The 15905-nt window shown below is 51.4% G+C and overlaps 5 protein-coding genes across 5 annotated transcripts, besides 1 other annotated feature; 3 read left to right on the forward strand and 2 right to left on the reverse strand.

Moving 5' to 3' along the window:
* Positions 1 to 15905: part of a sequence feature (contig 1.56 1..45063(-1)) that runs on past the window's edge.
* On the forward strand, positions 39 to 1256 carry ANIA_10406 (exosome non-catalytic core subunit RRP4; the record flags this gene model as incomplete). The annotated part of the gene is made up of 2 exons (XM_050612459.1): positions 39 to 259; positions 305 to 1256. The coding sequence occupies 2 exons, from the start codon at positions 39 to 41 to the stop codon at positions 1254 to 1256; spliced, it is 1173 nt and encodes a 390-aa protein (XP_050468381.1).
* On the forward strand, positions 2017 to 3568 carry ANIA_03425 (IFRD domain-containing protein; the record flags this gene model as incomplete). The annotated part of the gene is made up of 2 exons (XM_655937.2): positions 2017 to 2207; positions 2301 to 3568. The coding sequence occupies 2 exons, from the start codon at positions 2017 to 2019 to the stop codon at positions 3547 to 3549; spliced, it is 1440 nt and encodes a 479-aa protein (XP_661029.1). The 3' UTR covers positions 3550 to 3568.
* Positions 3692 to 7009, reverse strand: ANIA_03424 (oxysterol-binding protein related protein OSH3; the record flags this gene model as incomplete). The annotated part of the gene is made up of 2 exons (XM_050612460.1): positions 4152 to 7009; positions 3692 to 3741 (listed from the first exon to the last, which is right to left on the reverse strand). The coding sequence occupies exons 1-2, from the start codon at positions 6631 to 6633 to the stop codon at positions 3692 to 3694; spliced, it is 2532 nt and encodes an 843-aa protein (XP_050468382.1). The 5' UTR covers positions 6634 to 7009.
* spt6 (chromatin-remodeling histone chaperone SPT6) lies at positions 7640 to 12070 on the reverse strand (the record flags this gene model as incomplete). The annotated part of the gene is made up of 4 exons (XM_050612461.1): positions 7640 to 7890; positions 7943 to 11591; positions 11644 to 11823; positions 11897 to 12070. The coding sequence occupies 4 exons, from the start codon at positions 12068 to 12070 to the stop codon at positions 7640 to 7642; spliced, it is 4254 nt and encodes a 1417-aa protein (XP_050468383.1).
* ste7 lies at positions 13199 to 15334 on the forward strand (the record flags this gene model as incomplete). Its single annotated transcript, XM_655934.2, has 4 exons — positions 13199 to 13486; positions 13540 to 13697; positions 13751 to 14288; positions 14339 to 15334. The coding sequence occupies 4 exons, from the start codon at positions 13199 to 13201 to the stop codon at positions 14972 to 14974; spliced, it is 1620 nt and encodes a 539-aa protein (XP_661026.1). The 3' UTR covers positions 14975 to 15334.

Genomic DNA, 15905 nt, shown 5'->3' on the forward strand with positions numbered 1-15905 from the left:
TAGTACTGCTTACAATAGCGACTAGAATATTTTAAAGAATGGCGATCACAATACTAGCCCCTGTCGCGGATGATGTCGACGCGACGTACGCTGAGTCCGACTTTGACGATATGTCCGTTGACAGTGACGGCGGCGTTGAGCTCACACCAGCAAAATCATCACGGCCGACAAAGCGGCCTCGATTAATAGAAGGGGTGGATATTGGAACGGGAATAATCACACCAGGAGAGGTTGTTACGAATGACCCGCAATGGATGAGGTTTGTTTTTCTTTCTCTGCCGATTACTGTTGTATGTGCGTGCAGACTAACGTCGTCCTTATCGTCTAGAGGACATGGAACATATACGAACCCTTTATCCACGTCCATTATTGCCACAGTTGCCGGAACAGTCCAAAAGACCAACAAGCTACTTTCTGTTCAGCCGCTTCGGGCTCGTTACACGCCAGAAATCGGTGATTTGGTCGTTGGACGTATAGTCGAAGTTCAGTCCAGACGGTGGAAGGTCGATGTGGCAGCTCCTCTCTTAGCTCAGCTACCTCTCTCCGCGATCAACTTGCCTGGAGGAATCCTGCGCCGGCGAACGAGCGCGGATGAACTGCAGATACGGACATTCTTCAGCGAGGGGGATTTGCTTGTTGCGGAGGTACAAACAGTGCACTCAGATGGTGCTGCATCGCTTCATACTAGATCACTCAAATATGGGAAGCTCCGTAATGGTGTCTTCCTTGCAGTTGCAGGAACAGGTGGTAGCGGCGCGTCTAGCTCATCAACAAAAGGCGGTCTTGGATCTGGATCGGCAACCGGAGTTGTTCGTTCACGCAGACAGATGTTCACGATAACGACTTCCAACGGCGGCGGCGATGTAGATCTTGTCTTAGGAGTGAACGGGTATATCTGGATATCGAAACACGTTGAGGGCACGGCAGCTGCGTCCTCAGCCACGGAGCATGTATCGATTACGCGCATGGAGGAAATGGTGTCTAATTCAGTTTACTCAAGTCAAAATGACGAGATCTCGCCGGCCACAAGACGAGAGATTGCGCGTCTGACTCAATGCATCCGTGTGCTTGTCCAGGGAGGACTGCGCGTAGATGAGGAGACAGTTACGGCGGCATATGATGCCAGTCTCCAGGTTGATTTGGAGCAGGGCGATGACTACGATGAAGATGGGCGGCAACGCGAAGGACGAGAATACCTGGAAGGGACCCAGGCGAAGAGAATCATTCAACTAGTGACAGCACAGCAGTCTCGCTGATTATAAGAAATGATACCCACTCCTACATCACACCCATATCGGGCACTCTTCCTTCATTTTACGATGAATAACTTCTCAATTTTCATTGGGAAACGCGATAAGGACCCCGCATCACGTGGAGATAACATCTGCTGTAATTGGTGCCTGAGCCTCTTATGCTGGTGTACGCAGGACCATGCAGGAAGGACTCCGAGAGGCGTATGGGAAATCTCTGCTCTGCGGCACAGAGAAGTAAGGAAGAATAAGAAGTACTCGGCGTCGGATGAACCACCCGTCTGACATAGTGTTAGAGTGCTGCTGTACAAATCGATGGATCCATTGGACGGGAAGCGCGGACAACGTCATGCTTAGGTTTAGGTTCCAACCCATGTGCCCTTCAAACACTTTCAACTCCTTCACTCCCAAAATTTCTCTTTCTTCAACAGAGGCCTCTTGCATCAAGATCAACGGTCCTCTCCCTCTTAGCATTTCTTTTACCATTATCTTCTGTTCGTCGCTTGGACGATCCACTACACCGGACCATCTCGCTTCTTGTTCTTGAGATTACCATGTCATTTGTCTCTCAAACTACCAGTCTCTTTGCATCACACTCGATACCGTTTGATAGTCGGACTCGATAACTGCACTATCCGCTCTCTTGTGCTCAAGTTCACCTAAGTCTACATCTTCCATCAGAGGCTTTATTGTGCCTTTCACGCGAAATCACACAGTCCTCTTTCGCTTGCTCTTTTTATATTGTCCCATCTGAACACTTGCCAACATGCCGGATCTTCGTCGCCAGGTTCTTGAGAGCGGCAAAACCATGTCCCGCAAAGCTGCGTCGAAGGAGGGCTCTCGGCGCACTTCGCGCGCAAGCTCGGCTCAAAATTCACACCAGTCATCACGGAACGCAAGCAGACAGGCCTCAGACGATGAGGACGCGGGTAATCTCAGCGATGATACCGCTGTCAGGTACGTTTCTCTTCTCTTTCACGAGATTCAGATTTTTATTTGTGTAAGATGATATCATAGCTCAAAACTAACCAAATTACCCTCTCTTTGCAGCCTCGGCTCTTTTGACGATTTCGAGAACGTTGACGTCGAGAAAGATAACAGCAATTGGGCTCAGGAGCTTCTTGATGTTGTTGATGATATCCTAGACCGCAAGCGCAGTAGCGTGCTTAGCCGCGAGGAAAATTATGCGGCATACTGTCGCCTTTCCAAGTTCCACTATGTAGAAGAATCTATCCGGCGCCGCGTCCCTGATCTTCTAGCCGCCTTCGCTCGCAGCATCAAGTCCGAGACAAGTGTTCGAGAAACGACACTTGCGATGCGTGCTTTGGAGCTTCTAGCTATTACCGCAACAGATAACACTATTTTCGAACATACAGAGCCGCTACTTACCCGGACTATTCGCGATTCAAGCTCGGATTCCATTAAAGTGGCGGCGATTCACTGCTTAGGAACATGCACTATGTTTGGTGGCGGTGGGGATGAGGCTATTGAGGACCAGATGACGTTTTTTCTGGATATCGTTGCCTCGGACGGGCAGTCCATCGATGCGCAAGAAGGCGCTGCTACCTGTGTCACCGCAGCTCTCCAAGAATGGGGTTTTATGGCGACGGAGATTGACGACCTTGAAAGTGAGAGCGAAGAGTATATTCAGATATTCATGGATCAATTGAGCAGTGGCGATCCGAGCGTACAGATTGCGGCTGGCGAGAATATCGCCTTACTATACGAAAGGAGCTACACCCCCCAGGAGCACTGGACCGATGAGGGCGAGGAGGACAGCAATGGCGAGGACAGCCTTGATAGTGAATCAGAAGAACAAGTCTACCACACTGGACCTAAGCGTGTCAAACGCTACAGTCCTTATCACGACACTCCCGAACTCGAACGCCAACTGCAGTCTCTCGCAACAGTGCATAGCAAGCGCATCAACAAGCGCGACAAAAGAGACCTTCACAAGAACTTTGCGTCTATTCGCGCTACTGTCGCAGATCCGCGCTGCGGCCCGATGCACAGCGACCACGGCAGCAAACTCACCGTCAAGATCGGCAGACAAGGGATCATGCATATCGATCGCTGGTGGAAATGGATTCGCCTCAACTCTCTACGCCGTATACTGCAGGGTGGTTTTGCTGTCCACTATTTCGAGGGTAACCGTGCCGTCCTTGATAATCTTCCCGTAATGATGGTTCGCCGGCAGACGGGAGACCGTCGCACTTCCCCTACCGGTAGAAAGGAAGATAAGATTCGCCAGAATCAGCGCCGGGCAAAGCTCGAGTTTGCCGATGACGACTACTACTGACACGAATTTATATTGCTTCGAAATCCTCCCTATGTCGCCGGTGTAATGCGCGGCCGTCCTCTATTACTTGCCTTCTCTTTTTTTTTTGGGAACGCAGTCTGCTATAGTTGTTTCGGCCAAGCCTCGGCCTATGTTGTTAGTTTTACTCTGGAGCATGCTGGCGAAGGGTTTCTCGTGACTTGCAGTTGTTTACTACGATTTTGGTTATATATACATCAATTTAGTTCTATCATTTCTTGCACCTATCACTATGGTAACCCTCTAAGAAGAGGAATTGTAGACGGCTCAGCTCACCCCGTTAATGCAAATATATACATGTGTATATCTATTTTTATATGCAACATGTTGTATCGTATATGTCCCACGACCGAATAAGTAATATGAAACCGACTGCAGAACCATACTTCACATTCTTCAAAGACCTGCATAAATAGCCGAATAGCATTATCCCGTATATATCGTCACTACCCGGAAATTTTATCCATCTAACCCACAATCAGCTTTTCAACCATCAACTTCTAGATCTGATTTCCAAACTCCATCTTATCCGCCCACCTAACTCAATTCAAAAACAGGCAAAACCCCGTTCCAGCTCCCCTTACTTCTCTCCTCCCAATATCCGTCCTTGCCACCCTTCAACCGCCAAACGATCTCGCCATCAGCCGTCTCATCAACCTTAGTAAACCATCTCGGTTTCCAACTCTCCCCGGCCGCTTCCATATCGCGTCTCCGAGCGCGCTGCGCCTCCTCAAGCTGCACTTTAACTTCCTCTGCGCGGTCGACGTCGCCGTCTTCGAGAGCGCGCTGATCAGGGCGCAGTCGTGAGTCCGTGGCGGGAATCTTTCCTTTCTCAATCGGCGTGATTTCGTTCAGCGCTGCAGCAAAGGCAGGAAGGCCATAGTGTTTGGGGGCGTTGGGGACAAGGGCCCCTGCTGTCCAGATTGTGGAGGTTCCGGAAGAGCCGCCGGATAAAGAAAGAGAGGAAGTCCATGTGCCTGAAAGCGAGACGGGCATTTCGCGGCCGGTAGAGTCGAGCAGTTTAGTAGTCACTTCCTCCGAGCGGCCGGAGAACATGCCGCCCGCCTTAAAGGTGGAGATTGAGCGACTTCCCGTTGTCTCATTGAGCACTGTCATTTCGCCGACTGGTTCAACGTATTTTTCGCCGGCGATGATATTGCGGAGAAATGAGGTTGCTGGAGTCAAGGAGAAGTGCTCGCCTGTTGAGTGAAGGGTAATGCGGAGCTTGCCCTCCGTGACAATTTCAGCAGATTTTCCCCAGAACTTTTGCGAGGGACGCGGGCACTGAGCAAGACTCCAGTCTTTACTGTCTGCTTGATAGGCGAGTTGAACAGGGCGGTGGGAGACCTTTTCGGCGACAAACCGGAAGCCCATGTCTTCACGAACGAGCTCAAACGTTTCGCCAAGCATAGGGTTAAATGGTTTACGGATTGCTCGTTCTCTAACGCGGCTGCTGGACAAGGAGGAGAGGGCGAATGCAGTTACATAAAGGTGTCGCTCGTTTGCATCGCTGATTTGTGCGGCCTTGTCGAGGAGGGCCGAGTATTCCATGATCTCGGCGGCGCGTTGAAGTAAGGAAAGAGGCTCGTTGGAAGATACGGGCATTGAAATTTGCGAGAGGTCTTTGCCGACGTTCTTGCGAAGAAACCCAATCAAGCTAGGCGGCATCACTGTCGGTGCAGGGATGTTATTCCGCCGAGGAACCGTGTCGAGTGGCAGCGGAGTAAGGGTTTTTGGTCGCGCTGGGAATAATGGAGAGTGTTGGTCGTGCGCAGCACCCGTGCCCCCGGCTTCCGTAGAATCATCGTCGCTATCGGACGGCGCATCGTCAGCAACGACATCTGCTTGGGCATCTGCTACTGTATCCTCGTCGCTGTCGCCTTTGATAGTGAGCAATTGAGAATCGGTGGCGTCGACCGCGTCAAAAAATTCCTCAGATCTATCTGACTCTACGCTCATTCGCGACTGCGCAGTTAGCTGAGGGGGCTGACGACGTTGTTGGCTTTCCGAAATTAAAGTCGAAAATTCGCTGACGACATAATCTAGGTCACGCAAAAGAGCCATGAGGCTATCGTGTACGCCATTGGTTTGCTCTGAACTTGCCAGCACGGCTGGCTTCCGATCAAGCGAAGTATCACTCGGTGCAGACAGTTTGTTCGGGGCTGCATTAGAAGCCTTTCGTTTCCAGAATGGCCTCCTCTCGTCACCATTTGTCTCCCCAGGGTGGGGGCTAGGAGACCTCCCAGGCCGTCCACGGGACGGTCCAGAGGTCATGTATTTGGGGTCGGTGTCCTTGGCTAGACGGCGGACAGCATCCCGTGATCCCGAGACTCGGCCTACCAGTTCAGCGACCCGCGCCCATTCGCGCTCCTCGGCCTCATTTGTCACATGGCGCTGAGGGGGGAATTGAAGTGCCGTGCTTGGGTGCAGATGTCTCGGGGAATGACCCTCATCGCCGGCGCCCTTGGAGGATGAGGCCTTCTCCAAGACGCGCTTCCAGGACGTAAATTCGGACTCATTGCGAGCGCGTAGATGCCATACTTCAGTTCCGGAGTCGATGGAGATCTCGCGAGAAGTCTCATTGCAGGCCACAGCGGCTAGACTCAACGGAATTGAGCCACGCAGAGTAGCAGAGTTGGCGTCGTGGAAATAGGACAGCGTAGACGTCGAAAAGTCGAGGGAGAAGAACCGCCGCGCCCATCCCTGATGGCGCTTACGGCGACGCTTGAGCAGAAGCCCGGTGTGTATTGTTGTCCCATCTCCCTCCTGGACCTGGATTTGCGGCGGCATTTTGGCCATTATGCTATTGCCCCGCCGGCGCGACGATGAGGACTCGGTATCACCACCTGGTTGGCTGGCCGCATGTGTAGTAGGAACCGATTGTGGAGGTAGAGCAGTTGGGTAAGTAAGAAGAACGAGGGTCACGGTTTTGGATATTTGCTTCGAAAATGTGTTGTCAAAGACAAGTGCGTAATTTCCGCCCTCGTTAGGGGGCACATCATATGTCCCCTGGACAATCTTATCCGCCTCACATCTGCCAACCCATCGAATCTGCTTCAGACCCATGGCCGTCAATTTGTCGCTAAGCGAAGCCGAGGCACTCTGCCTCGAGCTGGCACCGCCATTTGCGAGGTTCTCACTCGAATCGTTGCTCGGGGTATCAGCTGAGGTCAGACTAGGGGTACTGAGAATGCCGGACTGGCCGGGATGCTTGAAGATGCCGAAGTTCAGCGACTTCTTGTGCGGTTGAATGCTCCAAGAGATGGTATGCGCGGATTTGACGGGGACCCAGCGGACGAAGTAAGACTGTCGGGTAGATCAGTCGTCGGTCAGCTGCGGAAACCATAACTCTTGCGCGTTCTTGGGGTCGTACCTTGCTATGGACTTCAAGCTCTTCCATGGCTGCCATGACTGCACGAGCGAACAGTAGGAGGTCACTGACCGTCAGGAGGAAGCGTTGACGGCAAGGAGCCGCAATTAAAGGCGCGATGGAGGGAACGGGGGTGTAAGATGGGTGGGTAGGGGATTATATCGGTGCCTGAGGACGTTGGAGAGGGGTGGAGCGGGTTCACGAGACCATTGACAATGACGGCATGGGACAACGAGATAATCATGCAAAGAAGCAGGTGATAACAAGGACAAAAGAGATCGGAGAATATAGTAGGAAATGAGAAAGGGGAATGAGAATCAGCCGAATGGGGCGAAAGCGGCAGACTTGTCATCTTCCGCATGTCATTCTTTCATAAATAATGCGGAGATCTTAAGGCTGTGGGACGGAGCCTCCGAGAAACACCGAGGAACCTCAGGGCATCGTCACATGGGCTGTTGCTGCCATTCAGGAACCGGGCATTCCGACCATTATAAATCTATTCAAAATCAATTCTTCAGTGGAGCACCTACTCCATAATTACTTGGAGTAAAGTGGATGATCCAATTCAGCGGCCAAGTCTAGCTTTCGTCCTTGAAGTAGTAGTATAGTGACCTTATCCCCGCAAAATCATAGAAAATATTACACAATATAGAAGAAAGATATGCTAAATAAGAATATGCAAACACTTAAACCCTTGATCCCTCAGCGTCGTTTCCCGCTTTGCATGTTAGTGAACAACAGCTTGAATCCATTGCACAATGCCCGCATGTCTGGATAAGGATTGCGCTGCAGCTCGTACCCTTGGGGAATCACCTTGACCGGCCAGCTATGCACCTGCGCGTGCTCTCCGGCCTTGAAGCAAAGGAAGAAGTACCCGGCATGCTTGGGGTCTATGCAGAAGGCGTACGCCGACCGGCGCGGGTTAGCCTTAGTATAGGTCTCCAGCCACTGGTCTGAACTGCCGTTAGTACTCAATTGAATGTAGAATGTAGGAAAGTGACGTACAGGTCGAATCTTTGCTGCCCTCCTGGTATTTCTCATGCAGCATCATCTCATCCACCTTCTTGGCCATAGCTTTGACGTGGTTGAAGATCAGATCATCCAGATCACTGTACGTAAATCGACCCCCAACCTTGAGTGTACGCCCGACGGAGAACTCATTCTCCTTGTCCAGCTCTAGCACATCAATATGCTGGAAGATGCCGTCTGCCACCTTCCAGGTGACGGCCAAGTGGTCGGGTCCCTTTGAAGACGGTCGGATAACCACGTCGCCGCGACTCTGAGACCCGAGGAACTCCACTGCCTGCGTGGAGTTGAACGGACGGAATAATGGATGTTTGATGACACGCATCGTACGCCCGCCGTCCTGTGTCTTGGCCTCTAACGCCTCTCGATCCTGTTCTTCCTGACGGTAATCCCATTCTCCCGCGTGTGCTCGGTCAGCGGCGGGCCTGGACGGCCGGCTGACTTGTTCTTCCCGCAGCGACACGTTACACGTAAAGGTCTTGCGGTTCAGGAACATCACCTTGGCCGGTACTGTTTGGTGTAGGGAGTAAATTGCTCTTACGGGGATGTCGTAACGATCAGTCATCTCCGATTCTCCAACAAGTGCGTCGACACCGCAGTCCAGCTTGCCTTCAATGTGGTCGTCCCTGATGCTCTTGATAGAGATCGGTACCACCATGCCCTCCGCCAATGTCTGTGCTGTCTCACCGGTGAGCATGGTGAAGATGTCGTCTGTGCTAAGGAAGACAAAGTGTTTTCGTAGCTCTTCGTAAGGCTGCTGGAGTTCCGCGCGGATGGTTTCGAGCGTGGCCCGCTTTCGCTGGTTGAGGTTCTTCTCCAACTGTTCCGCGTATTCTTCAAGGATCAGATCATTTACACGATCCTGAGCATCTTCCCGGAAGAGCTTGCGGACAATTGCACCGGGCCCGTTCTCGTCTGTTTCTGCCTTTATATCCTCTTCGTCCAACTCCAACGCGTCCGCTGCCATCTTGCGAGCGATATCGTAGTCTTCCGGATGCACTCGAGTGTTGTCGAGGGGATCCGAGTCTGCGTCCGCGCTTTCGTAGTCGATATACAGAAAACTCGCAGAGTTGTTCCATACTTTTACTCCCATGGCAGGGTACTGTACCCCAACTCCAAGCAGAGAAAACCGGCTGTTAACCACACCTCCAGTCATGTTCACTATCTTTAAGAGGTGTGCTGCTTTGCGTGGGCCCAGGCCGCATACGTATGGGAGAAGGTTGGCAGTAGCCGGGTCTGACACAGCTTCGTTGATATCGACTCCAACCAGGTTGACCATGTCGACCAGCGCGGTTTCAAGCTGCTTCAGCAGTAGCTCCTGCGCCACCAGCTGCTGCCCAGGCTTGAACTGAATGGACACAATGTCTCGACCCAGCGAAGCATACTCCTTTAGAGGGCTCTGCAGATACTTGGCAAGTCCTACACAATAATGAGTGAGGGGAGCGAAGCTGGGGTGGTCTTTCTTAGCCCGATCACTGTTTTGATAGAGTCGCGCCACTTCATCGTTAACGATCACTACTTCCAGCCGGTCACTGACCTCCTCATCACGGTCATCAGTGTAGAGAGCGCCCCGCAGGTCTTTCGCATCAACGATTTCAGTCAATAGCTTGTAAAGTCGCCGAGTTTCAGGGGACATGCCGGACACCCCAATGACATCAGGACGACGCCGGTTAACAAGCTCAACCAAGGCTTCCAAGTCTTTGCCGTCGGCGATACCGCGATCTTTGTCCCCAAGAGACAAGTCGGTGAACTTCCCGTTTTCAAGGACCCGCCCATCCTCCTCAACGTAAGCCCAGTGAATTGGTGCCCGGCCGATAATACCAGTACCTGTAGACAATGCCAAGACGCGAGGGACCGTACCCAGAATCATACCCTTTGGCTTATACGGAGCTTGGTCCAAGCGCTGAGAGAACGCTTCCCGACACTCTTTGGCAACGTGGTTCTCACATTCTTGGCGGATGTTCTCCTTGACGCTGCGGTTGATCACGCGCTCTAGCTTCCCCAGAGCCAGATCGACAGCTTCTCGACGCAGGCGATTCCAGGAGTCGGCGAGCTCACTGTAGTTGTCAGACTCAATATTAGGGTATAAGCGCTTGCGAAAATTCTCGAAGTTCTCAAAGCGCACTTTAACCTCAATAAGGCCTTCTTCTTCTGCCTTCAGCATGCGGAGAAATAGCTCAGGGCTGCGGGCGATATCGCTGAGTTGCTGGTCTCGAAGGTACTTGAATTCGTAGTACGGGTGTTGCTCATCAATGCGCCGCAAGCCCTTCTCAGTGCGGAAACAATCTACCGCGCCGTTCATGTAATATGCCTGGCGGATGACTTTGCGCATTTTGGGACTCATCACAATTTCCTCTGCAAACATACCCTTAGCTGCCTTGAGTACTTGAGATGAGTTGTTGAAGTCGTTATCAACGAGCCCATCCGCCATATCCTCCGGGCGCTCCGATGCATCTTCCGTGTACTGACGACGGCCCTCTTTAAGAGCGTTTTGCGCGAATGCATCTGCTGTAATTCCAAATGCACGCACAAGACCATAAGCCTTGCTATTGCGAACACGCTCAAAGAAGTTTCTTGTGAGGGCCTTCCGCCTTTGGACTTCTCCGTTGGTATCACCGTTTGTAAGCGTCAAATCCCTTATCTGCGAGGCATACTGGAAGTGAAGGTAGTCTTGGATATCTTGCAGCTCTTCCATAGTAGTGGCTATGGGTAACATTTCCTCCACAATAGGGTCCTCGACAGAGAAAACCGACCGTATGTTATCATAAGTCTTTTGGATAGTGTTGCGTTTCTCCACCAGGGCTTTGAACTTGAGGTCATAATCAAATATGTCCCACAAATCAGTCATGTTCAGCAACTTCTCCGCTTTGATAGTGTACTGCGAGCTCGAGTCATCTGCTGAAGCCCCGTTCACGGGTACCTTGACTGTGTGAATCATGTAGTCCTTTCGGTGCTGGAAGATGAACGGCACCTCCCAGTCATCAGTGACGAGGAACTCTAGAACCTTGGCCACTGACCGCTGGAAAGGTTCACGCAGCTCTGGCTCAAGCCGTTTCTTTAGAAGCATGAGGTTCGCAATCCAAGCGGCTTCTTCACGGAATTGATCTTCGCTCAAGACAACATTGCGGTAGGGCTTGCGGGCGATTTGATGCCGTTCAGGCTCGTCTATAAGACGTATTTGGTTGTCCTCTTCGGTCAACATCTTCTCGGCGAGCTGCGACGGCTCAAAGACGTCCTTCAGATCCAAGTGCTTTTCCACGTCTTCCTCCTGCTGCTCCTCTTCCTCCTCCATAGCAAGAGCAAAATCGTATTCGTTTCCATCTCCAAAAGCGGCGCGCATGTCTTCAAGCGCATTCTCGTCGAGGCCAGTGGTGTCTGTGGCTCCAAAGCCGATCGTCTTTCTAGGACGGGCTACCTCCAGATCTTCCCGTTCCCTTTGTAATTCATCATCCGAGAATACATCTTCTTCGATGAAATCATCCATCTCGTCGCCGGGGTGCCTTCGGTGCCTGCCGTAGTCTGGTGCAGGCTCATCTTCCTCGTCAGAATTGAAAAAGTCATTAATAGCCTGAGATGGTTGCCGCGAATCTCGATCCTTGTGACCGCGTTTTAGGCGCTTGAATTTTGACTGCGGCCTGTTAGTATTTCTTCCTACCGACAGTGGATCGAGGGAACCATACGTCTGCTGCAGCCGCATACTGGAGCCCTGGATTCAGCTCGCCAATCAGTTCCAAGTCTTCCTCGTCAAGATGTTCATCCTCGCGTTCTCGTTCTTCGCGTCTTCGCTTCCTTCTCTCTCGCCGGCGTTCGGCGCGCTCCTCTTCTTCTTCGTCTTCGTCGACGATGAACCCTTCTCGGACCTGGGGTTCACAAAAAGTAAGTAACTACAGCAACAGCTGCTGGCGCACATCAGATTGTAATATCGTAACTTACAGCGCGGACTGCATCTTCATCATCGTCTTCATCTTCATCTTCCTCGCTAGAATCGTAGTGATTGCCACCGGTCTCGAGGCGTTCCTCGCCGTCACCGTAGTCGTCAACAAGCTCTTCCTCATTCTCCTCCTCGTCCAGCATGGCCTCCCCCTCCACGAAATCTCGGGCGCTCATCGTGTGTTGTCAGACTTTCTGGTGACGAGGTGAGAAGGGCTTGCAATGGGACAAGCGACGCACTACGCGGCAAGAGAGTAAAAACTCCGAATCGCCCGAGAATAGTCAGAAAACACACGCGGTGAGTCACCAATCGATGAGGAGAATTGCGCTGCGAAAGTCTGGGGTGCTCAAAGAACGACACTCTGGAAGGCTGTCGGCCAGAGTCTTCTGGCAGTCGGAGTGGCTCACCAGCTCACCGCCCTATGTAGGTGGCTGTAGCTCTGGTTGGCGGCATCACGTGCCAAAGTCTGCTCTATCAGACGGCAAGCGTATGTATCACATTAAAACCCCGGTCAGACTCTTAGCCTTAAGTTCAATAAGAATTGTTGGCCATAAGAAAAATCAGATGTATACCATATAGATATCCTTGAAGCGGACACTAGGGAATTCCAGCCGTTCGCGAACGGCGTAACTGAAAAATGGTCAATCGGGTTACAATCTATATCTAAGTCGCCTTTATCAAATATAGCAACAGCATCGGATTCAATGAGAAAGACTTTAAAAATAGTATGTGATCTCAACGAAGGCAGTTCCGGTCCAGCCTCACTTCTCTATTCATTGAGAATATTGCTCTGGACTTATGATCAGTGAATAACTATTCAAGCCAAGCCCTCCAGCCGCTGATATTGGCGCCTGTGTTTTCCACTTCCCTCTATCTCCGCCCAACTCCACCAACACACTAGGAAGTCCTAAGTTCCGTCCACCGTCCATCCACCGACCCGGATATCCCTCCTTTCCCCGGTCGCCGATAGCGTTTCGTCGATTTCTCACCTGGAGCTTTCTTGAGTCTTGTCAATCTCCACTTGGCGGGCTTCAGAACAAAGTGAAGAGATTATCTGACGCCGACTGTCGCATCTGGGTCCAGGGGAACCCCCCACCTTGTTGGCTTGAACTTGCGGCGCTTGTCTGCAGCTGGCGCCCAACGAGCAATCCACCTGGCTGGCTCAAGCTCTTGTCACGAACTGTTGACCTGCCCTAATCGTACGGCTCATTGACAGGTTTTCTATTCCTGTCGATATCCTGCTCTCTCGATTTCGTTATCGTCCCGACCACCCGTTCCGCAGGCAATCTTCAGTCGCCGTCGCCATGGCCGATCAATTCAAAGCGCGAACCTTGAAGCGTAAAAACGTCAAGGGTCTTGCCCTGAACGCAGCTCCGAAGTCTACGTCGACTTTGTCTAATGGCGATTCTCAGGTTCCCGGCGCCGCTGGCAACGGCGAAAGCAACCGCACTGATACCCTGGAGATTGGTTTGGAGTTCAGGTTGGATTTGCGCAGCGAGGACCTGATTACCCTGAAAGAACTCGGTGCCGGAAATGGAGGGACGGTCTCTAAAGTCATGCATGCTTCGACCAAGGTCGTCATGGCTCGGAAGGTAGGATTTACCTATATAGCATGGGTCCTGGGCTCTGTTGACAACGCTGCTAGATTATTAGGGTCGACGCAAAAGAAAACGTCAGGAAGCAGATTCTGCGGGAGCTTCAGGTGGGTCACGATTGCAACTCTCCAAACATAGTGACCTTCTATGGAGCGTTTCAAAACGAAGCAAGAGATATTGTGTTGTGCATGGAATATATGGATTGTGGGTATGTTTAGGGATTCTCGACCACTTTTACTGAGATGCTGATCGCTTGTGAAGTTCACTTGATCGGATTTCCAAAGACTTCGGGCCCATCCGTGTGGATGTTTTGGGAAAAATCACAGAGTCGATTCTGGCGGGCCTTGTCTATCTTTATGAAGCCCATCGTATCATGCATCGCGATATAAAACCATCCAATGTCCTTGTGAACTCTCGAGGCAACATCAAGCTGTGCGACTTTGGAGTCGCAACTGAAACAGTCAACTCTATTGCGGACACGTTTGTTGGCACTTCAACTTACATGGCCCCCGAACGTATTCAAGGCGGTGCCTATACTGTTCGCTCGGATGTTTGGAGTGTAGGTTTGACAGTCATGGAATTGGCTGTCGGCAGGTTTCCTTTCGATACGACAGATTCCGCTGCTGGAGACCGAGCCAGCGCGGGACCCATGGGTATTCTGGATCTTCTCCAGCAGATTGTCCACGAACCCGCTCCCAAACTGCCAAGGAGTGACGCCTTCCCGCCGGTTCTGCATGAGTTTGTCGCAAAATGTCTACTCAAAAAATCTGAGGAACGACCGACGCCCCTTGAGCTATATGTGCGTATCCCATTACCTTGCTGACTGTTGCGTACTAAACCATGATATAGGAGAAGGACGCATTCCTTGCTGCCGCCAAACGGACCCCAGTCGACCTCCAAGAGTGGGCTATCAGCATGATGGAGCGACATAACCGGAAGTCTTACTTAGCACCCCCAGCGCCGAAATCACTCAAGGAGACAAGAGAGTCTCCATCGCCTGCCCAAGCCCCATCGCCCGTCCAAAAACACGGTACCAGCAGGCCATCCCGCGGCACAACCGGGGAAATTCCTCTCAATGTAGCTCGCGACAGCTCCTCGCATCAACGGCAACATGCACCCCAGAGCCAATCGCACTTTTCTTCGAATCCGTCGCATTATTCTTCGAACTCATCTCATTACTCTTCGCGTTCGTCCCGCTCCTCACCACCAATCTCATTGGAGCACCTCTCTCTTGAGTCCAAACAAGATGAGCACCGACCTACTCGTCGTCCCTCCCGAACCCCCCTAGGCGACTCGAGCTCTAGCTTAGATCAGTCCCTACGACCTTCTATAGGCTCTCGTTCAGCTAGCTCGCATAACACCAACTCGCGAATGCCGCTACAGAGCACGGCCCTGCCTTTCCGTGTTGCACCTACGCCTGGTGGATATCCCACCCCCAACTCAACATCCTGGCAGCGGCGCGGCGACCATATGGGGGCCCTCTAAACTATTCATGGGCCCCTTCCATAGTTCGCTTTCTTCGAATTACCAGCTAAATTCTTGACGGGCCACCGTGTTTCTGATGACTTGCATCGGCAGGGCGTAATCGTTCTTCACCATTTGTGTTTACTCCCTTTTCATGCATCTTTTCTTTCTTAATCCGGTCTCTTCTCCTTTCCTCCTTTCTTTTCTATTTTTTAACATTGGCTGTACACCTTGGGAGTCGGCTCATGGTTGAACACTTCATCGTCATCTCATTGTATCTCGAGGCTGGAACTCTTGCATCTGTCTTATTCTGGATCTGCATCCCTGAACCACGTTGGCTAGTTTATGCAATCAAATCCAGCGAAGAATGCACGTCACTGCAAATGCTCACCACATACAAGCATCGAGGCCAGCACACATCTACATAGTCTCTCACGTACCATGTTCAACTGAACTCAGGCCTTGTAATTTCAGTGAAATGGCCAGATTAGTTGTGTACTGTAGAGACAAAACTAGAGGCTAGAATGAACCCCATGCTCGCGGATGACTGCGAATACTCGTTCATCGGCTAGTGGGCGTGCGGCGAAGAATACCACAGTCTGTATTGACTTCGAGTACTCTACCCACTACAACAGAGGCTCAAATTTCCAAAAAAAAAAAAAAAAAAAAAAAAAAAAAAAAAAAAAAAAAAAAAAAAAAAAAAAAAAAAAAAAAAAAAAAAAAAAAAAAAAAAAAAAAAAAATTTTTTTTCCCCCGGTTCCGGATTTTTCGGGCCCCTTTTTAAAAAACCCCCCCCCCCCCGGGGCCATTAAGGGGTGCCCTGCGGGGGTTTTAACCATTCCCGGGCTCCGGGAAAGCCCAAAACGGCCTTTCAGGGTTGAACTTGAAAAACATCTCCAACCGGGGACTTCCAAAGACCACCTCCAAACCAGGGTTCCTTCCTAATCCAATT

The sequence above is a fragment of the Aspergillus nidulans genome, chromosome VI (genome assembly GCF_000011425.1).
Source record: "Aspergillus nidulans FGSC A4 chromosome VI".
Lineage (NCBI taxonomy): Eukaryota > Fungi > Ascomycota > Eurotiomycetes > Eurotiales > Aspergillaceae > Aspergillus > Aspergillus nidulans.